The sequence below is a fragment of the Opisthocomus hoazin genome, chromosome 2, assembly GCF_030867145.1.
Source record: "Opisthocomus hoazin isolate bOpiHoa1 chromosome 2, bOpiHoa1.hap1, whole genome shotgun sequence".
In the NCBI taxonomy this organism is placed as follows: Eukaryota; Metazoa; Chordata; class Aves; order Opisthocomiformes; family Opisthocomidae; genus Opisthocomus; species Opisthocomus hoazin.
In genome coordinates, this window is record NC_134415.1 from 20,651,176 (window position 1) to 20,676,030 (window position 24,855).

General features: G+C 40.1%; 1 protein-coding gene across 2 annotated transcripts in view; it reads right to left on the reverse strand.

Annotated features, from left to right (window-relative positions):
- The window catches only part of RBKS (ribokinase), a 69,302-nt gene that overhangs the window by 9,529 nt on the left and 34,918 nt on the right, over positions 1 to 24,855 (reverse strand). For both annotated transcript variants that reach the window (XM_075412828.1, XM_075412829.1), the window contains 2 exons: positions 21,020 to 21,111; positions 11,582 to 11,770 (listed from right to left, as the gene is read on the reverse strand). In XM_075412828.1, the coding sequence (XP_075268943.1) occupies positions 11,582 to 11,770; positions 21,020 to 21,111 (281 nt within the window). The remainder of the gene's footprint in view (positions 1 to 11,581; positions 11,771 to 21,019; positions 21,112 to 24,855) is intronic.

Below are 24,855 nucleotides of genomic sequence, written 5' to 3' on the forward strand. Positions count from 1 at the left end.
CAACATGCAGCTACCCTCCTACTCTAATCAAAAGCTTCACTTATCTCACTTCCTTGAGAAGTTCTTCACTCCCTTCAGTATGCACGTCACACTCATGCCAACTTGTAATTTCTTCCTAACAGAGCTCACGCTTATGTGTTAATTCACAAATTTCATTTAATGAACAAATGGCTCTAGAGCCCAAGCCCTGCCCAGAACATATCATGTCATTCTGACAAGACACTACAAATACTGGCAGTGAGTTTCCCTTGCAAACAATGAGCTCCCCAGCCAGGAGAGAACTGGCCAAATTGTCACCGACTGTGTCACCCACTATCACGTCAGGGGCTGACATGGCTTCAGGACCCCATCATCTAACAGCCAAGTCAGGAGAAGGACATCTCCTTGACGGGCAGTTTCCCTAGCCACATGTGTTTTTTTTTCTCTCAGACTGAAAATGCCAGAAGACTCTTCGTGATCCCGTCTAATCTGACGAGATGCACTCAGAATGACACAACTGCCATCTCGCCTGGAATTGATCAAAAAAACATTCTTTTTTTGCACGAAAGCTCCATATGCTCGAGTGCCTCTTTCAAAACCACAGTATCTAGCCTTTGTTGGCTGGCCACTGCTCCCGCCTACCTCTGAACTACATATCCTGCAGGGAAGAAAAACCACTAAACTTCAGGAGGTTTTTTTTTTGTCTGAGCTCACTCTAGCATTGTCCTCTTGCCAGCTCCCTGCATTCTTTTTCCTACTGAGTTTGTCTAATCTTTTTGATGAGTACTAGAGTTGTAGCTGCTCTCTATGAGTTCAGCAAGATGTGACCCACAAGCCAGAACTGCTGCTCTGCTCCAGAATATTGTTCTCTGCTGCCCACCCATTCTGTTGTCCTTAACCTGTGGGGCAGGTGTGCAGAAAGCAGGGCTCCTGCACCTCGCTGATGGCCTCCAGCAGCAGGTGAGCACCAAGGCACTGCTTCTGAAAGAAAGGCATTCTCTGCGGGATTCCCTGTAAAACAGATCTTTCCAACAAGCATACTGTCTCCTTAATGACTTCAGTAACAAAATCACAGATGCCAGTAATGAGGCACAAGCTTCCAGAGACTTTCCTTACCTTTCCCCTGTATTTCTGTGTCTATCTGTGCTTTGAAATGAATCAAAGCAATACTCCTTAGCCATTTGGGCAGTTGACAAAGATTGCTGCCAGAATTTGGGAATCTGCGTTTCTACAGCTTTGTTCTAGAATAGCTGGTTTTATATCTGTATGTCTATCTCTACACAGAGACACAAAACAAAACCCTGAGAGAAGTGACAAAATCATTATGCTCAGCTGCAAACTGACCATTAAAGGCGTTCCTATAGGTTACTGCCATCAGTCACCAAAACTTCTGGTTGTAGATTCCTTCCATTTGTCTAGTTGAAGCTGTAAAACATATTCTGCCCATGGGGCAGGCTACTGAAGATTAACTCATTTATTATAAGAAATAAAGCTTCCGGCATTTTCTGTGGTTAGAATTTGCAAAAGCAAGAAGCCTGATTTCCCCACTATTCTCATTTCTCTGTTCTTGTTCTTTTGAAAACCTACTTATGCAACATCTCCGATCCAACGCAAACCTTTCTGGTTTCTGTAGTGACCAAAATTACTTGGCAATGAAAACTCTGTTGGGGTAAATGAGGTCTTAGTTCAATATGAACATCATTACTGCAATTGGCATTTCTGGGTAACTAAGCAGGCAAGGGGCTCGGACCCCAGGTTCGCCTTCTGTCTCAGCACAGCCAGAACTGATGGGAAGAAACTGAGAAGCACAGGTTGGCTTCCACAATAGCCAGGACGATGCCTGGTTCTGCAGAGACTAGCTTTAAAGAAGAGAAGGAGACATATGACATTTGTAAGCTAACCATAAATGCAAGAGGCAAAAAATGATGCGGAGTTTGGCCAAGAATATGCTGCACTATTACACAGCGGATCACACTTTCAACTTCCTACGGCTCAGGCCAGAAAAAGATACTTGGGAAGGTGACGCTCTGGATGTGCCAGAAGCGCCAGCTTCCAGCAGCTATTTTTAACTGCAGGAATTTAATCAGAAAGGATGGCTGCACACAGTTGGTCTTCCTTCCTCTCGATCCTCTGTGCAACTCAGATATCCCAGAGTGCTACGCACCTTTACAACTGACTGTCCTGCCTGCATCGACGGCCCAATATCTGCTCGGAACACCGGCTGAGCTGCATACCAGGACTGAACACCCTCTTGGTGGAAACCCTGTGCTGGCTTCATCATAAAGACAAGGGAAGGAGAGCAAATCAAGAAAAGGGACGCAGCACATTCTGCTGCAATGATTTTGACTTGCATTGCAAGCCATAGGTAGCCCAAGAGAAAAAATAACAGGGTCATTTCCTACCCTGCTCTCAACCTGTATAAATTATACTATTGTTTCATTTACTAAAGCATCCCAGAATTGAGATGGCACAAAGATAGCGTCAAGATCTTTCTGACCTCAGTTTCCCTAGACCTAATCCGAATGTACTCTCAGACCCGGATGCTGGGTGCTGTGTCCTTCACGTGTTCTGGCCCCCAAACAAAACATTTGAGTCGGTGCATAAACACTGCCAGTGTCCCTGCTTTTTCCTGTCCAGGGCAATCCAGTGGGTTAACTTCCAAACTGGAATATTTCTCAGTATGACAGTAGCAAAGCCAAAGCACCTGTCCTCGCAGCACAAACCCCTTACAGCCTCTTCAAGAAGCATCCAACGCAAAGCAGCTCTGCACTGCTATGTACTTTCTCATTTACATGGACGTCTACAATGTTGTCCAGTTCTAAAAACGAGACAGCTGATATCCTGACAAAATGTTTCCTCCAGTCCTAATTGTCTTTGAAGAGAAGCATAGAGAAGAAGTTTTGGTTTTATCAAGGGAAGCGGGTTCACTTGCCACTGACAAGCCTATCCCTGTGTGATTTTGTTCCCCATCTACAAAACAGCTGCAAGAATAGTACTTTACCTTGTGTTGTCAGTACAGAAGCAGTAAATAATGTCAGGTGCTTAGCAAATTTATGTGTATGTATCATGCACACAGAACAAAGCTGTAGAACACAATGGGACAAACCTGATACTGATGGTGTGTAGCAAAACCAAACAATCCTTGGCATCATTAACATAACTGAGACAGAAATTCAGTTCTACTATGAGGTTTTTGTTGCCTGGCACTCTGCAATCTTAGAAGGGGCCTAGAAAACTAAACACTGGTTTTAATCTTCTTTTTATTCTACATCTTCATAAAGCAGCCCCTTGTAATTTAATGCAATTTGTGGCAAATGCTAATATTGCTTTGGGCCCACTTCTCCCTGTCAGCTGTATCTCTTCTAAACTATGCATTTCCATCTGGAAAGAAACCGTACAGGACCGTAGGTTCTCCTCCACTTAGAGTCAGGAATGGAGAGGGATTTAATTAGATGCTCCGTGGTTGAGAAAAGGACTAGAGCAAAGCCTGGGTGGTCTGTGGAATCTTCCACTGGAAAACAAGGCTGCAAATTGTTCTGTACAAGCCTGCTTCTGTTTGCTCATTTTGTTTACATTGTTTGTTCTTGCAGATTAAAATAGACAGTTTCTGGGCAGATAAACAGTACTTCCTTCCATGACAATGTTGTCTAGAAGTTAAGAGAGTAGCATGGGACAATATACGCCTGTGCCTCATTTTTGGCGACGTCACCCCAGCTCCCTGTGTAACTTGGAGCAGAACATTTTTAGCTAGCGCTTCAGAGCCCCTAATTGCTCACACTTCTGTTCCATTTTTCCTGTCTGTAAAATGGGGATGATATAGTCTTCCGCTGTCAAAGGTGAAAGAGGGCACATCCAGCTTGCTCCACCTTTTCTCAGCTGGCTGCCAACACAGAGGGATGCAGCTCTTGCAACTCCTCTCGTCACTGGATACCTGTATACCCTTAGGCCACCGACCAAGCCTTCAGAAACTGAAGTGTCTTTAGAAGGCCTGAATCAGAAGCAGAAGCTTGTGATCAGCCACGCACTTCCCATCTACACTTAACTGTGAGTCAACTCAAATGCAGTGATTTCAGTCATGTGCCCTTTCACAGTTCAGCTGAACTTCAGAACATAATAGATGCAGCTTTAAATAGATTTACAGTGCAGATTGCTGATTGGAGTGTCTGGCAGATTAACTTATTCCTCATGGTTCTTCTGTTCCAAAATTCAATGGATTCCATATTTGTAAAAGAGGGAACGCAGAAGGCTAAGTCAGAAAGTGGGCTATGACTGGAACTAAACTTATTTATTAACCTATTTTGGTTGCATGCTAAAGGAAGCTATTATGCTGTCGGTTTGTGGGATGTTAATGGGAGTTCTGGGCATAATTACTTTGTGCTGGTGTGTGAATAAACCCCACTGATAGATAAGCTGTTTGCCGGACAGTAACTTTTTCTCTTTCCTTGAAAAAGAAAAGGAAGATGAGAAGAAAAGAAAAAAGAAAAGAAAAAGAAAAAAAGAAAAGAACAAGAAAAAGAAAAAGAACAAGAACAAGAACAACAAAAAGAACAAGAAAAAGAACAAGAACAACAAAAAGAACAAGAACAAGAAAAAGAACAAGAAAAAGAAAAAGAAAAAAAGAACAAGAAAAAGAACAAGAACAACAAAAAGAACAAGAAAAAGAACAAGAACAACAAAAAGAACAAGAACAAGAAAAAGAACAAGAAAAAGAAAAAGAAAAAAAGAACAAGAAAAAGAACAAGAACAAGAAAAAAAGAAAAAGAAAAAGAAAAAGAAAAAGAAAAAGAAAAAGAAAAAGAAAAAGAAAAAGAAAAAGAAAAAGAAAAAGAAAAAGAAAAAGAAAAAGAAAAAGAAAAAGAAAAAGAAAAAGAAAAAGAAGACCTTGCCCTTTGTGGTCACTTTACTACCTCCCTGGGTAGGAAAAGGTTAACCACTCAACAGCATTTTTCTCTTCTTAGCAAGTTAGAGTACATCAGACACATTGTCTGCCAAATGCTTCATTTACTACCAGCTGCATTTTTACTTTGTTGAGAGATAGCTGAAATAAAATCACTGTTCTTTGTGCAAACGGCATGCTAAATAATGTACGGCTACAAGATTATTAAATAGCAAAGGCATTTGATAATATTAGAGTCAACCACAAGTCCCACTTCTGCTGATGCACAGAATTTTGAGTAATTAGTCATTGCACAGAGTGTTGTATTTATATCCCCTTGAGCCTCAGACGTTAGGCCACAAAGTCAGGAGACAAAGAATTGCTGTTATTAGGAGGACTGTTTTGGATTTATTTATATTCTAAGGCTTTATTTCAGTGTCCACTTCACTCCTCTGGCTCAGGATTCCTCCAAACCAGAAGACAGAGCTAAGTCAGAGAATTTTAGTGTAAACCATATTTTTACAGACAAGACCTCTCAACTTCAAGAAGAAGAACTTCAAGGGGTTTGCAAAGCCCCCAAAGAAGCACAACTGGCCTGAGGTTATGCGACAAGCCTGGGAAAAAGGCCTCCCAGGTTCTGTTCTGATCTCTAACAGACTTCTCATGGTTTATATGCAATACATTAATAGCAGCTCCAATTTATGGACAGATAAATTGGGATACGAAGAAGACAAGTAACTCTCCCAAGGATTTACAGCAAGTCTTTTGCAGCCCTGGAGCTCTTATGTAGCCCTTTGTTCAAATCACTAACCCACACTGCCTTCCTTAGACCACAATTACTGCATAGGCCTGAATACTGTGACATATCTAAAATTATATTGCTATACACTTATATGAGCCTTTATTAAAATGAAGACTGTGTAACATCTTCAGAGTTCAATACAAAGCTGCTCAGTGAGCGCTCTACTGCTTAAAAGACAGCCTTTTAAATTATCTCCTGTAGTAGAAGAGCCAGATCTAATATATTGTAATAAGAAAACAAAGGGAAACTTAGTAGGATTTGAGCACAAAACATCTGATGACAAATTCATATGGTAGCAATGAGCCTTCATTTTGCAGAACTGACATGAAAAAATAATGGTAACATTTATGATTATGACAAATAGTATGTATCATCTGTCTCTGAGAACACTGTACAGAGAAGGGCTGTATAGAATAAATCACACACGTGTCAAATTTCAGGCATAACTGAGTAAATTAAATTCTGAATTTTATCATGTCTCATAAATTAGTTTCCTGTTTCTAAGCATGGCACCTCAATCAGTGATCTCCTCAGCTTCCTTCAGCAGGTTGTGCCCTCTCTGTACCCTAAAAGCAGACCTAGGCAGGGAGAGTGCTGGTAACATCAGAAATTGTATGGGCAATTTAATGGTTGTGCTTAGAAACACTGTGAAGTTAAATACTCTAGGTTCTCCATGAGATTTAAAAGGGAGACCACAGACTTGCTGTGACTACCAGGGGCACCACTGTGAAAAGTGATGCCAAATTTTCATTTAAATATTGTGTGCCCAAGTCTCTCCATTTGCCTTCAGAGAGAATACATCCCTGCCTAAGGCAGATATGCAGATGCCTGATCTCCTGATTGCAAGTGTGCTAACACAGGACTTTTGTACACACAACACTGGCACGTGTAAACCTAGCGGTCACACAGAAGCTGATGAAGAGATCTTCAGCCCAGCAACTGTACTTGGTATTTATACGACCAGATAGGACCGAAATCAGAAAGTCACTCTAACTGATGCAAGCATGTGTGGATGTTACTCGGCACTGTGATCCAAGTGGGGTCTGGAGCAAACCAGGGGTTACAAAAACTAACCCTAGAGTACTTCCCAAAGCGACCTCCAAGCTGCATCCTGGAAATGGGGAGGTGGCAGCGGGGCAGCTCTGGCTTGCTTAATTAGAGAGCTCCCCATTTTCCACTAATGACTCCGCATAGGAGAGACTCTGCCTGTGCCGCCCTCTGATTCGAAGCATGCACCCTAGACAGGATGCCCCACCTTCACCCTTGCAAGGAGCAACCACAGTAAAAGGCAAAGCCCTGAGCCCCGGGGTGCCAGCCCAGAGCCAGCAGACACGATCCAGCCTGCTGTAGCCACCGACCACCTGACCGCCCCACCTCCAGAGGCAGCCTGGCACGGACGACCCTCTGAAGCCCGGACCCTGAGTTGGCTCCCGACAGCTAAAGCCCACCTGCACGTCCCGAGCCCTAGGCAGGCCTCCGGCAGCACCTCGGGGGCTCGACTTGGTCCCCCGCTGCCACTCGGAGCACTCGGCTCTGTAAGATCCCATAGTGCTGCTTTGCAAAATGGAAGGGAACTAATCTCACTGCTGGCCACGTTCCAGCTTTGAGTAATTACATTCTTCTGACAAATTTTCCTTGGCAGTTTCAATGGAATATAATTAGTAAATGTAAATAGATGTAAATAGTGCTGTAAATTACACTTTGCGTGACTGTCAGAAGCAGAGGGGGAGAGTGAGGGTGAAGGGGCAAAAAGAGCAGAGCTGCGTTCTCCAGCACGGAGGATGCCGTGGCCCTCCCTGCCATCAGACCGTGCCCGACTGCCAGGACGGCATGCTCTGGGCTCCCGCAGCAGCAGCCGCCATGATCCGGGACCGTCATCGCGTGGTTTGTCACGCCGATCACCCGCTTCACCTCAAGCACGGCTGTGACCTGACGCTGTTGGGTCCTGGCCCACAGCTGTGCTCGCCAGCAGCTGCTGTCCCCCGCCTCGGCCGCGCCGCTGCTTTGGCAGCAGGCAAACCGCTTCACGCACACAGCGCGCAACTGCAAAATGTGCGTATATGATATTGTTGTTCTCTATGAAATGCTTATCAAATTCGTGAATGCTTTGTGAAACCTTCTGCTACCAACTGAAGAGGTGTCATATAAATGGAATTATATAATTATCCTTCACAGCTATTTTAATGCAGCTTCTTGTACTAGTTTCACTTAAAGTGGAAATAGCTTCTTCCAAAAATAAATGCATAAATTTAACTTCACATAGTCAAGCAGATTTAAAAGCAACTATTTAAAGTAATGAAAATAGATTATAATGTATACCTTTATTATATTATCTACATATTAGTACTCTTTTATGTGTCAGATGTCTCTTACGTACATCATCTGCTTCAAATACAAAATGATAGGGTGGTGATGCACTGGCACAGGTTGCTCAGAGAGGTGGTAGATGCCCCATCCCTGGAAACCTTCAAGGCCAGGCTGGTGGGGGCTCTGAGCAATCTGATCCAGTTGAAGATGTCCCTGACCATGGCAGGGGGGTTGGGCTGGATGACCTCTAAAGGTCCTTTCCAACCCAAAGCATTCTATGATTCTATGATATGGCTAGTGGGCTCAATATTTATTTTATAGAGAAAATTTGAGGATGCTTTTTCAATAATTCACTTTATTTTTATTCAGAATTTGCATATAGAAAACAGCTAGCAGAAACTAGTAAAATGAAGGGAAAGTTTATTTTCTTAACAAAAGCTTGTTGCACTATTTAGCTATAACAGGAGAAACAGATGTTTCAGCTTTACAATACCATGTCTTGCAAAACTTCCTTCTAAACGACTATTCGTGCTCTACATGTTTTGGACTGTGTATGGGGAGCTCTGCTAACAGTCATGGGAAGCATTGCATACATTAGTAAAGCCCACATTAAGATAATTAGCGCTAAAAAAAAAAACCAACAAGCCTTTTTTTCCCCTTTATAGTATTGATTTAGTGTGGGTGAAAAATGCCAGATTTTCAGTCTTGAAGATTCATGTTTCACCACAGAGCGGGAGATGGAGCCAGCTTTTCCCAGTGTTCTGCCAATAAACTCTTACATTAACCATCTCGGGGGCTAGGAGGAAGAGCCAGGCTCTCCGGTCTATCAACCCTCAGTCTCTTCTGATGAGCCTAAGAACATGCAGAATGGGGAGCACACTACCTGCTACAAGGACTCAAATTCTTCATCTTTGCGGCTGTAGCTACGCAAGTATTTTCTCATCAAAAATTTTCAAAATTGCTGTGGACAACAGAAACGAGCAGGAGGCAGCACTGGAGCTGCGCTGCCGCAGAGAGGGCTCCTGGCAGCAGTAGCAGCTATGGGAAAAATGTCTAGAGTGGAAGAGGCCTCTGAAGCTCATCCTGTATCTTATATGTGTATCTTCTAAATGGCAAACTGTTTTAATACAGACTGTTTTCATAAGGTCTCTGTAACCTTTTGCAAATCCTGTGATGAGTTATACACATCGTTTAACTCTTGGTCTGTCAGTGATTCTACCTTCTACAGATCCAGAGTCAATATGGACTCAGGCACATAACCAGATGTGATTGGATTATGGCAGCTTAAAAAATTACTGCCTGGTCCCTCAAGATGCTGAAGTCAGGGCAGTTCAAGGTAGCAGCTGTTGTCTAGCATTAAATGGTATGCTAAGAGCATGCACAGAAACAGCTCTGTGGATAGGTGGCTACTTGCTAAGCCACCTTACAGCTGGAGCTTATTCCCCTGGGGAAGGATCCACTGCAGACATGCCTCTGAAGAGAGTAACGTGTCCTGCTAGAACGTTTAGTATCTATTTTATTAGTAGAGCTACCCAGGTTAGTTGAGGATGACATTATTTTGCTCAGTGTTTGGAAAGGTTGCTTTAAAACCACTTGCTTTCAGGCAAAGTGATAATCAGTCCAAGCACTGTAAGATTTTTATAATGGAAGGCCAACACATCTTTTTTCATTCAGCCTGCAAGAGTAAACCGAGCACAGCTGTTTTACTGAAAACAACCCACTGGTATTTAAGTAGATTAACAAAATTAACTGTGAAAATCCTCTGCTATGTGAAAGCCAATAACCTGTCGGCCACAAGGAGGCAGGGCAACGATTCAGTAAACTCAAAGAAATAGCTTTTATTAAAAAAAAAAAAAGAGGAGCATTAAATTAGTTCAGTCATGAAACTCTGAACTGCTAGGCAAGATAAAAACCACTTTTCAGCCACAGCGTGTGGTTTCAGTATTGCTGTTTTATTCCAAGAGCAGCAAATATCTTAAGATATCAAACAATAGCTGATCTGGCAGCAATTTTCTGCTTCTTTTGAAGAAGCAGATCACACATGTTTCTTCTTCATCACTTCTGTGTGATGTAGAGAAAAACTCTAACACTAAGCTTTGATAGCAACAGTGGATTTACCAACTCGGAGCAAGAAGCCGTACTGCCAGGTTCACAGGGTGTTGATGCCAAGCTAGTAAATACTGCTTCTGGGCAGCTTTGGGAGCTCTGCTCTTCACTCCCTTGGCACTTCTCACTCTGGGCCAAAAGCAGGCAGAGGCAGTTTGGTGTCTGTAGTCACCTACCAAGAACCTTATGCACAGTACAATACAGTGACGCCCCCCTTAACTAGAACTTCAGGACGTTCCAAAATCAGCACTAACTCAAGGTCAAACTCCTAAATGACAAAGGGGCAAAAAAGGAAAATAAAGCCAAAGTATCTCTGTTTCAGAGTTAAATTGAAAATGATCACATTTAACAGTGAAACAAAGCCTTCCACAATATCAGCACACCACACTCCAAATCCATGAGTGAGCTTCTGTTTTTGATGAAGTGACTTTTACTCCTAGCTCGGCCACTGCATGCTACTGAGCTAGGTAATTTCAGCCGCCTATGCCTCTGTTTCCTCTTCTTTTAAGCAGCTGATTTTCTTCTTTGTGAATCAGTATGAGGTCCATGGACAAAAAAACACGCTACAAGAACTAGTTATTATTAATGCAATTCAGATATGGAATGCACCAGATGGTAAAATCTCCAGGATTTTAATGAACTATTGTAACAGAACATATGTAATATGACGTTATTATAACAGGCATTTAAATGTATAGTTAGTACATACAACGTGACCTGTTCTGCTCTCAGTAACTCCACTGGAATTATTTTGGATTTATGTCAGATAATACTAGGAACACAAAATAGCCCCATATGTGCAATGTGGTAAGGTTTTCATAGCAATGCTATCTTAACTATTGCCTTGCCCTGTTTTTATGTTTTGCTGGGCGTATTGTATTTAGCGGTCTGTTAGAGTATGCTCTCTGCATTTAAGTCTGAGCAGGAAGTAAAAGAACCCCCTCAAGTCAAAGACTAAAATGCCTCTGAGCAAGTATCATTATAAAATAGTCGCCATGAAGCAGCAAGAACTTTTTCGTTTTCCTCCACTATACTCTGTAAAAATTATGTCTTTGATCACATTTTGCTAGACTTAGTAAGCAATTCATACTTGTGTCAGAAGAGCCAATCATTCAGTTTCAGATCGTGAGGGCAGTAGTACCTCCCTTCTCCCACAGCATTTGAGTTCTGGACAAGATGAATTACCTCACTGGGCAAAGGTGACTAAACAGGACTGCAGCTCAAGCGACTGGCATCACACAGTACAGTTAGAGACAGGTACTGACTTCAGTAAAGGAGGAACATGGAGATACTATCAGAATGTATAATAATTCTAGCACATCTACACTACAGACTACAAAACTTAAGTGAATTGACATTTAATATGTGAGAGGCTGGAAGCATGATACCAATTTCACATCATAAATTAGCCTTTGTGCTAGTGCCCAAAGATTTGGCTGATTACTCATCGCTTTCCCTTAGTGCTTAAGCAGTCTTTTCCAAAGCAAGACAGTTAAACCACAAAAACGTACCGTAGTGTCCACAGCCCTGACCTTCCCAGCAGGAACGTGTTTTGGAATGGGTTCTTCTACTGATATCATCACGCAGCCTTCTGCTCCAAGAGTAACAATTACGAGCTTACACCCTCTTCCTAACAGCATGTGTCCCACCTTTTCAGCATCTTCAAGGTTGCCAACTGGGATGCCCGTTAAAATTTCTGCCTGGAAAATAACCCACGCAAATGAAAATCATAATCTGACAGCACTCATTTTTGGACAACAGTTGCATTTGAAAACAGTATTTAGTATCTTTTTAAAATGGGTATTATAGGATGATCATGAAACCCCTTCCTACGCTGATATTCAGCTATGTCTTGCTCCTCGTTTGAAATCAGCGTGTACTTCAGGCACAGCAGACTAATGGCGAGCAGCCTAGGCAGCGACGCAGGAGGCATGGGTTCTGTTCCAGCTTCTACGACTTGCCTGGCGTGCAACCCTTAGTAAAATCACATTTCTCCCACATGCCTCAGTTTCTTCATCTGTGAAACGGACAAATGACACAGCCTTGGCAAAAGCATCTTGTGGTCTAATGTGAAAAATGCTACACGGCAACTTGGTCACTATTGTTCAGGGATATTTATCACTAAGTGAGAAACTTTTGAAATTCTTTTTTAAACTCTCTGTGTTCAGGTAGAGATAAATCACAGGGAAAATCTCTTCAAGGAAAAAAAATTGCTCAACTTTGAACACTCTGTTTACTTTAATATATATTTTTAGATAAGAATACCTAAAAGTTATCTGAAGCCCTCTTTGGGCAATGGCCCATTACAAGATTATTATGTATTTGTGTTATGGCTATGTCCATAGGCCTCTGTCAAGACCGAGACTCTTCTGTGTTGGCTCTGTACAAACACAGATAAACTTTTCTTCTAACAGATGGTGACCTTAAGTCAACTTCTCCCAGTTGGCTCTTAAAATTAATCTCTTCTAGTTCCACCCAACTAAGAGCAAAATTTCCCAAAAATATGCAGTGAAGACTCTGGAATCAAACATCCTTTTCGCCACTTCATACATTTTCTTGATGGCATAGCATTGTCAAATGTCATGTTCTTTTTGTTTTTCTTTTGGCAAGGAAGAGAGCAAGAACAAAACATGAAGGAAGGGAAGAGAAAATACAGTGCGTTTTATCTGAAACAGTCTAGCAGGCAGTACTCCTGCACAATACAGCATGCCTTCAACTGTCAGTAAACAGACATTGTATTTTGCTGTCTTTACTAAATCTTGTCCTGCTTGCCTGCGAAGAGGGAAGTCCTACTTTATCTTGCACTACAAGGTTGCTGCTGGATCCTGAAAAATGCAGTCTGAGGTATTTTCAGATAACCGCCTAGTAACTGGGCACAGCTTCCACACTCTTAGGGCTTATTTTCAGTGGAAAACTTACTTTGGAACCTATTGACCAGATACACTTCCTGACCTCTGCTGCATGGGCAGCTCGGCTTCTCGGGAGCCAGCTGCTGCAATAGTTCCGACTACCTTCCTCTGCATTACTGAAACCTGGAGTCAGTGCACACACTTCTCGACAGAACGGACTGCGAACTGCAGTGATTGAACAACTGCTCCACGAAGCACAGGCCATGCCTGTAGTGAAGGGAGGGAGGGCAGACAGCTGGGGAGAGGAACAGCTACAGCTGTCCCAAAGCAAACCGCCGGCAGCCGTGAGTCAGCGCCCGCCGCTTGCCACTGCCACTTCCCGCCCTTCGGCCGGACACCGGGGACAGAAGGCACCCGAAGGCCCGTCGGTGCCAACACGCTCCCTGGAGTTCACGGTGTCATCAGCAGAGCGCTCACCGGCTTTAGTTTTTGAACTTAGAGGACCGAGCTCTGCAGCCCCTGCTTAGACAGATGATTGCAAGCTGATTTCAAGCGTTGCTGACCTGATCTGGTGTGGCGGGCCTTGGTGGGTAAAGCCGCGCACTGCAGGGGCAAGGCGTGGTTATCAAATGCACGCAGTCTAAAACTGCTTTTTTTAACCACACTGGTCCCAGGCAAGAATACAGTAAGTTTTAAATTATGAGAAGGCAACTAAACCTACCCAGTTTTCTCTTTGGCCCGTCACCATGCTGCTCAAACTTTTCTTGCAGTACAAACTATCTAAGCAAATTAAACTTATTTCAGTTTTTAAAAGGTTATAGAAGTATTTTCAAGTAAGAAAATTTGTTTCAAAAAGTATCTCACTAAATCTTTTGAATCTATCTTCTTGCAAGGTTTGAAAGGAGTCAATATACCAAAAACAAATATCCTTAGTATCTATCCTTAGTTTCTTCAAAATGATAAAAATGATTAAAATATATATACTTTATTCTAATATTCAAGCATCTAAAGAGTCTGTGTCTCTTCATGGATTTTAAGATCTCTGGAGCAGGAACTATGCATTCCTGTATTCAAAACACCTAGCACATCATGTTACAAGAATAAAACTGGATTAACACAAATCCTTGAATGAAACCGGCTAACTGAATTTCCAGTGTACTTCATGACGGGCAATAATTCCAAACATTCTACCTATACTGTAAAGTCTCCAGGACAAAAGTGGATTTGGTTTCGGTAGAGAAACAGCAAATCTAATTTGGGTTTATTTAGCTGGTATCTACACTCCTGTAAGCTCATGAGCAAGGTAAATGAAGTAATTAAATATAATATTCTTTCTAATGAAACACACATGCTGTATGCTTGTATGTTGTACCCCTCTTTGTGACTGCTGTGTCCCAAGTTGACAGGATTTTTTGCTTGGGTAGTGAAAGAAGTGTTCTGGGACTGCTATGTGAAAAGATTTGCAGAAATCTTTCTTTTCATCCTTACTGCTTATACCAATAAAGAAAATTATTTTGAAGTGACAGAATCTGTATAAAAGTAGATCTTGAACTGCTTGAAACCACTATCATCTAACACATCTACAGCAGGATGGTAAAACTAAAAAACACTGGGACAAGCTGGAAGAACCATAAAAGCAGCAGAAGCCAGACAGATTCCGTGCCAATAATTAGAGATTGCGGTAAATGTCAACTGATGTTAAATACTGTGGTGAGTTTTTAAGTTCCTCCCTTCAGTAGAATCTTATTTAAAAAACAAACTATGGTACAATTGAAGGAAATAACTAATGGTTATGTAAAGAAAAAATTAAATAACAACACTAAAAGCCCAATGTGGACATTTGCCACAGTACTGTACAAAAGAGCAGCAAATTAAGAATTTTATTTTTCTGCAGCTAGTCTCATAAAACTCCTCAGTTAAATGGACCTATTAAAGCAAAAGGACATTCCACAAAACTGCTGTCAGAAATATGACAGATATTATATAAATAATCTACATATACATTTTCTTAATTTTATTTACAAAAGTGGAAGATAAATTTAACTGAAGCTTTTAATTTAACTGATATGAAGGTTCTTAGGCATAATCCTCACTAATCTTAGTTAACTCTCCATGTCTTTTTAGACTGTGGAGTCTAGTCACAGTAAGTTAACACAGGCCAGCACTGCTACAGAAAAATAGGGTCCAGAGACCAGGACGTACAAGAAGAGGCTGGGAGAAGCCCGTTTGTTCAGCCTTAAGAATGCAAGGCTAAGGGGAGACCTAACTGCTGTTTGCAGCAATTGCATGGGTGGGTATAGAGAAGATGGAGCCAGACTCTCCTTGAAGGTGCACAGGGATAAGGCAAGAGACAACAGGCACAAGCTGGAACATGGGAAATTCCAGTATTAGGCCAAGCTTTTTCACCACAAGGGTGATGAAGCAGGTGCCCAGAGGTCATGCAATCTTCATTCTCGGAGATTCAAAGCTTGACTGGACAAAGCCGTGAGCAATCTGACCTAAAACTGACCATGCTTTGCCAGGGTGTTGCACTAGAGACCTCCAGAGGTAATTATTCCCAAATTCTATGATCTACAATCCTCAGCAAATATAAACTGGTGAAATAACAAGAAGTGTTAATTCTTTGGGGAGCAGTCCATCATTTAGGCTGCTTTTTGTGCACCTAGCACAATAACAATTTTGCAAATATTGCCAGGTACTGCTGGAACAGAAATAATAAATAATAATAGGGCAACTGTGCCAGTTTTAAGGCTAACCCATCTAAAACTACATATGAGAAATTGAAATATTTTTAATTTTAAATATTTAAAGACAGTAAGCCAGTTGGCTACAATCATGTCTTGTACCGTAGGACATTTCTTTGAGAATGACTAACAAAAACTCAATCTCATTAATTCTAACACATGTGAACAGTCCCAAAGAAGTAGTGAGACCGATTTGGTGTATAAGCAGTTGCAAGATCAGGCCACAAGCCAAGCTAGTTCCAGTTGTTTCATATTATAAAATTTTTACATACATACAGGCAGAAATACTTATCATGCTAGAATAATTAAAAACTGATTGAAATGAATTGGCTTGAAGCTATTCCCTCCCCTCCCAGAAGTAACATCTTTCATTTTAGACTAAATATGAGAAATTTCATAGTTTCCAGCAACTGATAAAAGGGGGTTTAGAACAAAGTTGGAATTAAAATACACTGTGAATTGCTGGCAACTTCTACGTAATGGAGCAATAGTAGCTTTCCATTACTTAGAAAAGGCAAATTCAAGAGATGTTCTAAAATATTCTAATTCTAAAGGACCTGGTTTTGATTACTAGAGACATAAATTATTTTATCTTAAGAAAGACTACCTCCAGTATTAATCTCTCTATATTAATAAGCAGTATCTTAAATGTCCTAACCAAGAGTCTGGATATAGTTTTATAAACTTGATACTCTCTGAATCTTGTAAAAGTCAATACTGTCTCTTGATTTTGGACATACTAACAAGAATTTCCATTATTAATATTTCTTCCAAAAATGATCTAGCCTCTAGTAATAGACAACAACACTTAAAAGCAAATAGTATCTTAAATAGGATAGTGTCTATTTTTTCCATATTATTTTTACGCATCTTGCACTTTTATTTAACAAAATTAGCAATTAACTTAGATCTAGTTGTACTGCTTTCCACCACTGAAGCCCCAAAGTATTCTGTTAGCATTTAATTAAATCTTTGATAGGCCCTTTTTGCTAAGCCCTTCTTATTTTGATCAGTCTTGTACCCATTTTACATTAGGGAGAAAGCAGCTCCCAGTTCTGCATTCAAAATAGCTTGACAAACTAAACCATTTGCTGTAACCGTTTAGGAGTTTTCCTTCTCCTGAAGGGTTCCTCAGTATTCTTTGAATGGAGAAGCAGTCGTTCTTCAAAACGTTTAAGCCCAAATTGAAATCGCTGATGTGCAATATATTTTGGTTCCTCACCTGCAGGGCTGTGTAACTGCATGCACACACTAAATAAGAAAAACAACACATGAACTGTATTGACATTGTGGTTGTGCCTAGAGCCATACTGCAGCAAGGACTCACACCAATACGTGGGAAAAAAATGGTAAGTGTTCCAAAGGGCTCATATTGTGTAGGGTTGTCTCTTTTTCAGCATTTATAGATGCCTGAAAAGAACAACCATTGGTTTTCACGAAGATGACATTAGATACATTTATTTTTCATTAGAAGAATTAAGGGAATGGAGAACTAGCACATTCCTGCACTAACCTCAGGGATTAGGCTGTGCTGCATCTGGGAATTAACAAACTAGTCTCAACAAGTTTGATCTTCTGGGAAAAGATAAAACTGAACTACAGGCTAAGCAAAGAAAGAACTGATAACCTTGCAAGATTTGTTCTGAGTTTTTTGTTCATGAACCACATAAAAAGAAAGTAATGTCAGACATAAAAAAAAAATATTATTGCAACAAGCAAGAGTGAAAAGAACAGCTTGTGAAGAGCCTTCTAGACAAACTAATGGGAGATAATTCACTGATAGTATAATTTTGTTTGCTTCTCTCTAGCACATAAATCCATAAGAACAAGCTGTGCTGTTATGCCAGATACTGCATGTGATTTCATTAAATCCTAAAGCTTTTAATGAAGGATGGAATCTAAAGTGTGATGTTGTATTTGATGCTTGCATGTTTGGGACCCGACATCTCATGGCTGTCTGAAATTACAGCTGACATTTTTAAGCTTTTATTCTGTGACAAAGGCATCACAGATCAAAACTGCTGACCTTCAGGCAGTAAATAACAGAAACTTCTGACTCAGTAATAATTCAGCTAACCACAAGGACTACCTCCTTTTTCTCATCTTTAACAATACAAACACTCCACATAGTGTATGAGATGTCTCAAGCTAAATGGCTAGCATTCTGTTCCACAGCTAATATAATCTTCTGTTACAAACGTATCATACACATAATATCCACAAACCACAGGACTTTATCATTTAAAGGTATTTCAGGGTGAGCAAGAAAGATAAAGACATTTTGGTAAAGTTGTGTGTAAATTTAAATGACTAAGAAAGCCAAACCAAGCAATAAAAAAAATCAGCGTAAATTTAATCTTATCATACAGGTCAGTGTTAAAAAGAATGTTTTAGAAGTGGTTGAACTGAATAGCTCTAAAGGATTCATCTTTAAACTCAAGATGATTTATTAACTATTTGAAAGACTTAGTACAGATTAAGCAGAAATACTCTCTTTTTTTTCTGGTAGTACCTAAAAATCCCCAATAAAAAATAGAAGATCCACAAAAGGGGTAAAGCTGGAACATAAATAGGATCTTGGCTAGAAGGAGGGTATTTGAGATTTAGACACACCAAGTAGGAGGGACAATGGAGCTGGAACAGAACATCTCAGGAAGGCACTTGTAAGCAACACATTCAATAAATTTGGTCATAGAGAATAATAATTTAAAAAATCTATAAAATAAGAATGGCCATAGTGGCTCAAAGCAAAGTTCCATCTTATCCAATTGCTCTTTTCTGACTGTGACTGCTAGTAGATACTGAGGGAAATTAAAAAAAAAAGATCTTTTCCCAGTAAATGTTCTGGATCATCAAAGTCTTTAGGTACTTATTTAAGAAGATGAAGGAAATACAGGTGTAGTTGGTTGAATGGATGAAGTTTCAAAAATAAGAATTATCTTTAAGATTTGTAGGATTAACTTATTGCTTTTAAGCACCATACAGAGATGTGACTGGTAACCTTTATTTGGGTATGTAAACATTTATTTCTATATCTCAAGTGCATAAATTATAGAGATCTGAAATTAAAGAAAGTCATGAAAGAAAACAGAAAACAGATGGCATATGAATATATAACAATTACTAAAAAAACAACTTTCAAACTTGTGACATAAGAAAAACAAATGCTTCAATTTTCCTCTTTTCTCAGCAAAAAGAAAGGAACAGTGGCCATAGTTTATCCCTGAAAATCCCTGAAAATCAATTCAGTAACAAATTAGACACACAGAGAGGAGGAAATAAAACATAATTGATTATTACAGTTGTGCTACTGTAATTGATTTCATTGTAAAGTATGAAAAGGTTATTATTAAAAGCAAAGGTGTTTATGTGCCATTCTTGTTCTCAGAATATGCCGTAGGAGTCCCACACTTGGATGTGTGCTCCCATGATATGGCCGGCAGGAAATTCCACAGGTCTACCATTTCCATTAACTCAGAAGAGCTAAGCCTCCTCAACAGCAGAGAGTATTTCTGTGTCTGACTGTGCATGCGGTGATCCCAGCTATCTTCCAATGGTAATTACTTTTTAATATAAAGTAGTAGAAAAGAATGCAAACTGTAGCCCTAGCTCTGCAGGAAAGGTAGATGGACGAGCAGGGATCTATTGTAATTATACACCTGTATTTCTTGTTCTCCAAATAGAAGTAATTTTCTTTCCTCCATGTGATGGTAACAATAATACACCCTGGCTCCAGCAAGCTAAACTTCTCACAGAACGTCTCTTTCAAGACTGTCCTCTAGTAATAATGTGCAACAAAGGGAAAACTTCAACATGTGTGTTGCAAAGAGCAATGAGAGAAAAGTGAGGAACAGACAAGTAATGAAAAACTAAGTTTTCTTTCTAACATATGGGGGATAAGTTTTCACAGGGGAAAAAAAAAAGTAACTAGTGACATTATGAAAAAAGCAAACAAACAGTGACATTTACTAAATTGGTGGGAGAGTATGGGTGTTCGCAGCCCAAAATGTGCGCCATTGCACCATTCAGACAATCCAGGGGCACAGTCCAGGCATAAGAGCTTTCTGAAAGCATGAAGAAAACACCATATGGGTGTCCTGCAAGTCCCCTGAACGAGAATAAATACTTTGCCTCAGCATTCTCTTCAGCACATATAATTGAGTTCTGATAGCTATTGAACAGTGTCTGAGCCATAAATGATATCACTGCCAGTTACACTGGAAACTTTGCCTTCCAGAGACCTGGGGAGCCACGGCATCTTCCATCTTGCTATTTTGCTAATTCCTGATTGCTCTGGAGTATCTGAACTTGGCAGACACATACTGAAACATTCCAGAATAAAATTCAGGTGTCCATTTGAGTTACTTAGACTGACCCTAAATGTTAGAAGACTCGTGAACCGAGAACTTCTGATATGGTTTGTGATGGGTTTTAACAGAAACTTCAAAAGACAGTAATTGAATCTTGAAGAACTTACTCTGACAGACACTGTCATCAGACAAAAAATCCTATAGGTAAGCAGGGCCATGCTTTTCTCTTAGCTCTTCCACCTCCTCTCCACCCAAAGGTATCATATTCATTGCAGAAACCATGTTTGTTGGAGATAACTTTAACTATGACCAAGGCACAGCTTCTGTCCACTAGGTTGCTTCTCCCATATTCCTGTTCATATGAGGAGAGGGTGAGGGGAAGGAACACAGCATGCATAATGCTAATAAATAGGAAATTTAAACGAAGGTCTTATGAGCTGAGCTTAATTTTTCTCTTGTGACAAAAAAAAAATTCTTTTGGGAGAAATAACACACTTGAATTAGAAAAGAGAGGGAAAGGAGGGAAAGAAAACAAGGGAAAATACACAGTTCAAGGGCCAGAGCAACATTCACTGAAAACAGATCTGACAGGAAGAAGCATATGAAAATAGTATTTACAATCAAGTGCAGCATGTGTGCATCACCTCCTGGCAGGCAAGTTTAAAACTGTCAGAACAACTCTGGCTAGCGCATTCCTGCTAATCATATCAAGGGACCACAGAACAAAGACAAGGATCTATTTTAACATTTACCATTCAGTGATAACATTTTAGAAGTGTCCTGGTATGGATTTGTTCTACGTATCTACTTGTGAGGAAGGCTGGATACAACTTTCCTGCTGCAAACAATTAATTTAATTTTGAGTGCAATCTAAAGGTATTCTAGAATCCTCCTCTTTGCTCACTAGGTCAGGGATCAAACTTGTCACCTCCAAAAGTCCTATATAAGAGTTGCATGCCTCAGTTTTCCTACTCCCTGTATTACACTTCTGAGAACAGAATCCCTCTGCTTAAGACTACTTCTTTAAAATGACATATGACAATTACCTCAGTTTCATTGCAGCAGAAGATGTCAGAATGGGTATAAAATTGTGGATCTAGGTCAGCAAGGGCTGGAGCTGGATTAAATAAAGTCTTTACTGAAAAAAAAAAAGAAAAAGTCTAAATCTCTAGTGTTTTAGATTCATAAACCATCACCTGAAAAACCATTGTGGTTAATTCACAGCCCTCAATGTTTATTATTAACACACAAATGGCTCTCAGTTTCTGTGTCCTTGTTTTATAGAACTGCTAAAAGTTTTGTTTATTATATTAAAGTCCCCTTCTAATTCATGTGCAGGCACCTGTCATGATGGGAACAAGACAGAGGGGTAACAAAAAAATAACCAAGAAACTATTAAATAAAAAAAGGGTGAAAAAAGCCTTAGACAGTAATGCAATTTGTTTAACTGATGGTGCTTCTTCAAGGATTTAATAAGTTTTATAAGAACTGATTTAGTTTATAATTTTTTCAGTGTTGTTATCTGCGTTCTGTACATGAAGAAACAGGGGTATGGAGTAATGAAGGGCACGTCCAGACAAGGAGTTCAATGTGCTTCTGAATGTGTTACCTAACTTGTTCAAACTGCCACATTATAAAACTGTAGCGCAGACAAGGCACTGCATATTTTTAATATGCTGTCTGGCAGAGCTAGACCTAAACTGAACACGTGGTAGAATATGTTAGTTAACCTAACTTTAAACTGTAGCCTAAGGCCCCATGTACCAGCAGAAAAGGTTTGTCATGAGGACAGTATAAGTGACTTACTCACTGTTAACACAGGAAGTCTGCAGAGTTGGTTTCTCACTTTGCCAAATTTATGATTAATACTTCTGTGTCTTAACCACAAGGCCATCGCTTTTATATAAAGCATACTTTCTTTCTTTAGAAATATTCCTTATAGTAAGTGATCAAATCTTCCAATTTGGATGCCTAAATTTTCACTCCTAAACGCATATTTAGACCCTAAGCTACAGCACATTATGTTAAGACACCCTGAGCACTTCAGAATCCCAGTTAATGTCCTAAAAGAGAAAGACACACAGAGACTTCTGAAATCTACGTACCAAGAAGTTTAGAAAATGACCTTTTTGATTTAGCCTTTGACTGTACAACTTTTCTCATGCCTCTTTACCTGCCTTGTCAAAAAGAGTATTAAAGCGACAAAGACATTTATTCAGAAGCCAGAAAACGCCAGGATTAGGATTTCAAATGAAATCTTAATTTGGCTCCCTTATATTATTACAATACAGTATGTATTATAATAAACTCTTTAATTATATGATCACATACCACTGAAAAACAGCATGTGATCACATAATTAAAGACTGCAACATAATACATATGCAGAAAGGAGACAAATTAAGGTTTCACAGACAACCTTAACTCTTGCATTTCCTATTTTCTGAATTTCAACCCTAATACAGGTTTTTCAAATGCAAATCTTTAAGGTATACTTTCCTAGGTAAAACAAACAAACAGCACATAGTGGAAAACAAACTCTGTCATTTGATATCATGCTGACATACATGGGTCAAGCAGCACTGGAAGTGTTCCAACTTGGGTTTTAAGTAATACAGACTCATCATGAACATGGTATAACACAGTACTATTAGTTTGTGCCTATATTTAATAGCTGCTGAGTAGTGGGGAGATAGAGGAACCCTAAGATTCTCTTTCAGACTGTGAAGAAGAGCATGGCTTGTGAACAGGGTGATCTACTTGGTCCTCCTGAGGAACAGCAAATTATTTTCTACCCAAATTCTTTCTCTCTCAAGATCTGTTCTCCTCATTCAGTTTCCATTCTTTACACCTCCTTGCATAGGTACTATGCAATAGCAACCTTTTTCACTCAACTTTCACCACATCGTATCTCTTTACACCCCCTCTCCTATGCTTTCTTTTACGCATTTCCAGTACCCACTGCCTACTCCCTGACTCTACCTCCATATTCCATCTCTATTCAACAAATCCTATTCTCTGTTTCAATTTTGTTTCCCTGCCAGTTTCCCTCTTCCTTCTTCCTCTGCCACCCCCAAAATCAAGCAAATCCCTCCTACACTTCCCTTATCTGAAATCTACTCTCCCTCCTCACCATTCCCATCCAGCTTTGTCTCTTCTGTATTCAAATCAAGCAAGCTCCTGCTCTGCACTCCATGGCCCTATAAGAGATCTCAAAAAGTACAAAATAAGTTGCACAAAACCAGATTCAGGAATTACACCGAAAGTCATGCTGCCCAAATGGACAACTGCCTGTGCAGACAGAGTCTCACAGAAATCTAGCTGTGAAGCTCTAAGAATTTTCTTAAGTCTATGTGAAAGGTACTTACCTTCCAAAGGCCGATAATACAGTAAAAATCAGGTAGATTTCCACACTGTTGTAAACAGTTATCTTTAAAACAAAGCTCCCTTGCTATCAAGTCTTAAGTAAATTTTAAGGTAGTCAGTATTCATAATTTAAAAGGAGATAGGGTGTGAGGCATTTTTCCATGGCCTGGTGTCTGCAGCCACTACACTTTGGCAGAAATTACAAAGACTTTAACCATGGACAAACAACTGATATGAAAAATTGCAGCCCAACACTATAAAGTTGAAGCACCTGAAAAATAGATTCTTTATCTGCAGGTGACATGGAATCTTCATAACTGTGTCTGTTCCCAGCCCTGGTTATGATATGTTTACATTCTGCACTACAGTATTTATAGTCTGGACATTATCAGCCATCTTTTACGGAGTCTGTCACTACAGAAGCCCAAAAACTGCTTTACAGACTTCGATACACAATAACTTTTTGCCTATCAATGAAGTGGCCCCCCTTTTGGAAACAGCAGCAGCTTCACAACACATGGCCATTAAAAACCTAGAACTTTCCAGGCAGATTTCCACTACAATTCATACCCACTTTAATAATTAGTGCCACAATGAGAGGATGTCAGAACATGAGATGTCCCTCTCTAGCTTGCACATCCAGGTGATGTTCACTGCACAGAAGCAATGGGTTCTTGCTTGTGTGTCCACATGCTTTCTCCATCTTATTGTTTATTTCTTTCAGTAAGAATGAAGTAAAACAAGCAAAAAAAAAACAACCCTTGAAACAGAGGTTTGAGACATCTGGGTATGCATCTGTTTTAAACAAAAATAGTCTAGTGCACATCCTAACACGCAGTACTGCATTATACATGAGGGTATTGCAGGCTAAAAGAAGGGAAATTGCATTAACAATTTACAGTTGGCTAAGGATAGATTTTTACAGCGCTACAAACTTAGCTGTTTACTTAGATTTGACTGCACATGACATTTGAACATGTGTAGCCTATTGCTTTAAAGCAGAAGCAACCAAAGCTTTCCTGATGTGAGTGCTGCACAATGATAGCAGACTGACAGCGCAGAACTATAGCTGGCCCACAGCTAACTGCTATCTTTTCTCGATATATTGTGCTGTCTACAGTTGCTAAATGCTTGCATGTCTGTTCCATGTATCAGGTTTGGAGTTTTTTTAACTGCCTTTAAAAAAATCCTATCTTTTCTTCTGTCACAGGCTGGCATCCTGCTTTAAGGGGGTGACAAAAGTGTGAAGCAACTTTACCAAAATTATGCACAAGAGTTAGAAGTAGACAAAATAAGTCACGGATATTGACTCGTGACTCAACTATCATCTATTAACCACTAGATTAAGAATGCTTTTATCCACTTCCATATGACAGAATGAAAAAATATAGTAAGCTCTGTTTCTCCCCCCTGCACAGACATTTTAAGCATCCCAGGTGCTACTCAGTTAACTGAAGTTTTTAGTTTTTATTTAGATACGCATGAGCCCAGTTTTGACATCTCAAACAGAAGTCAA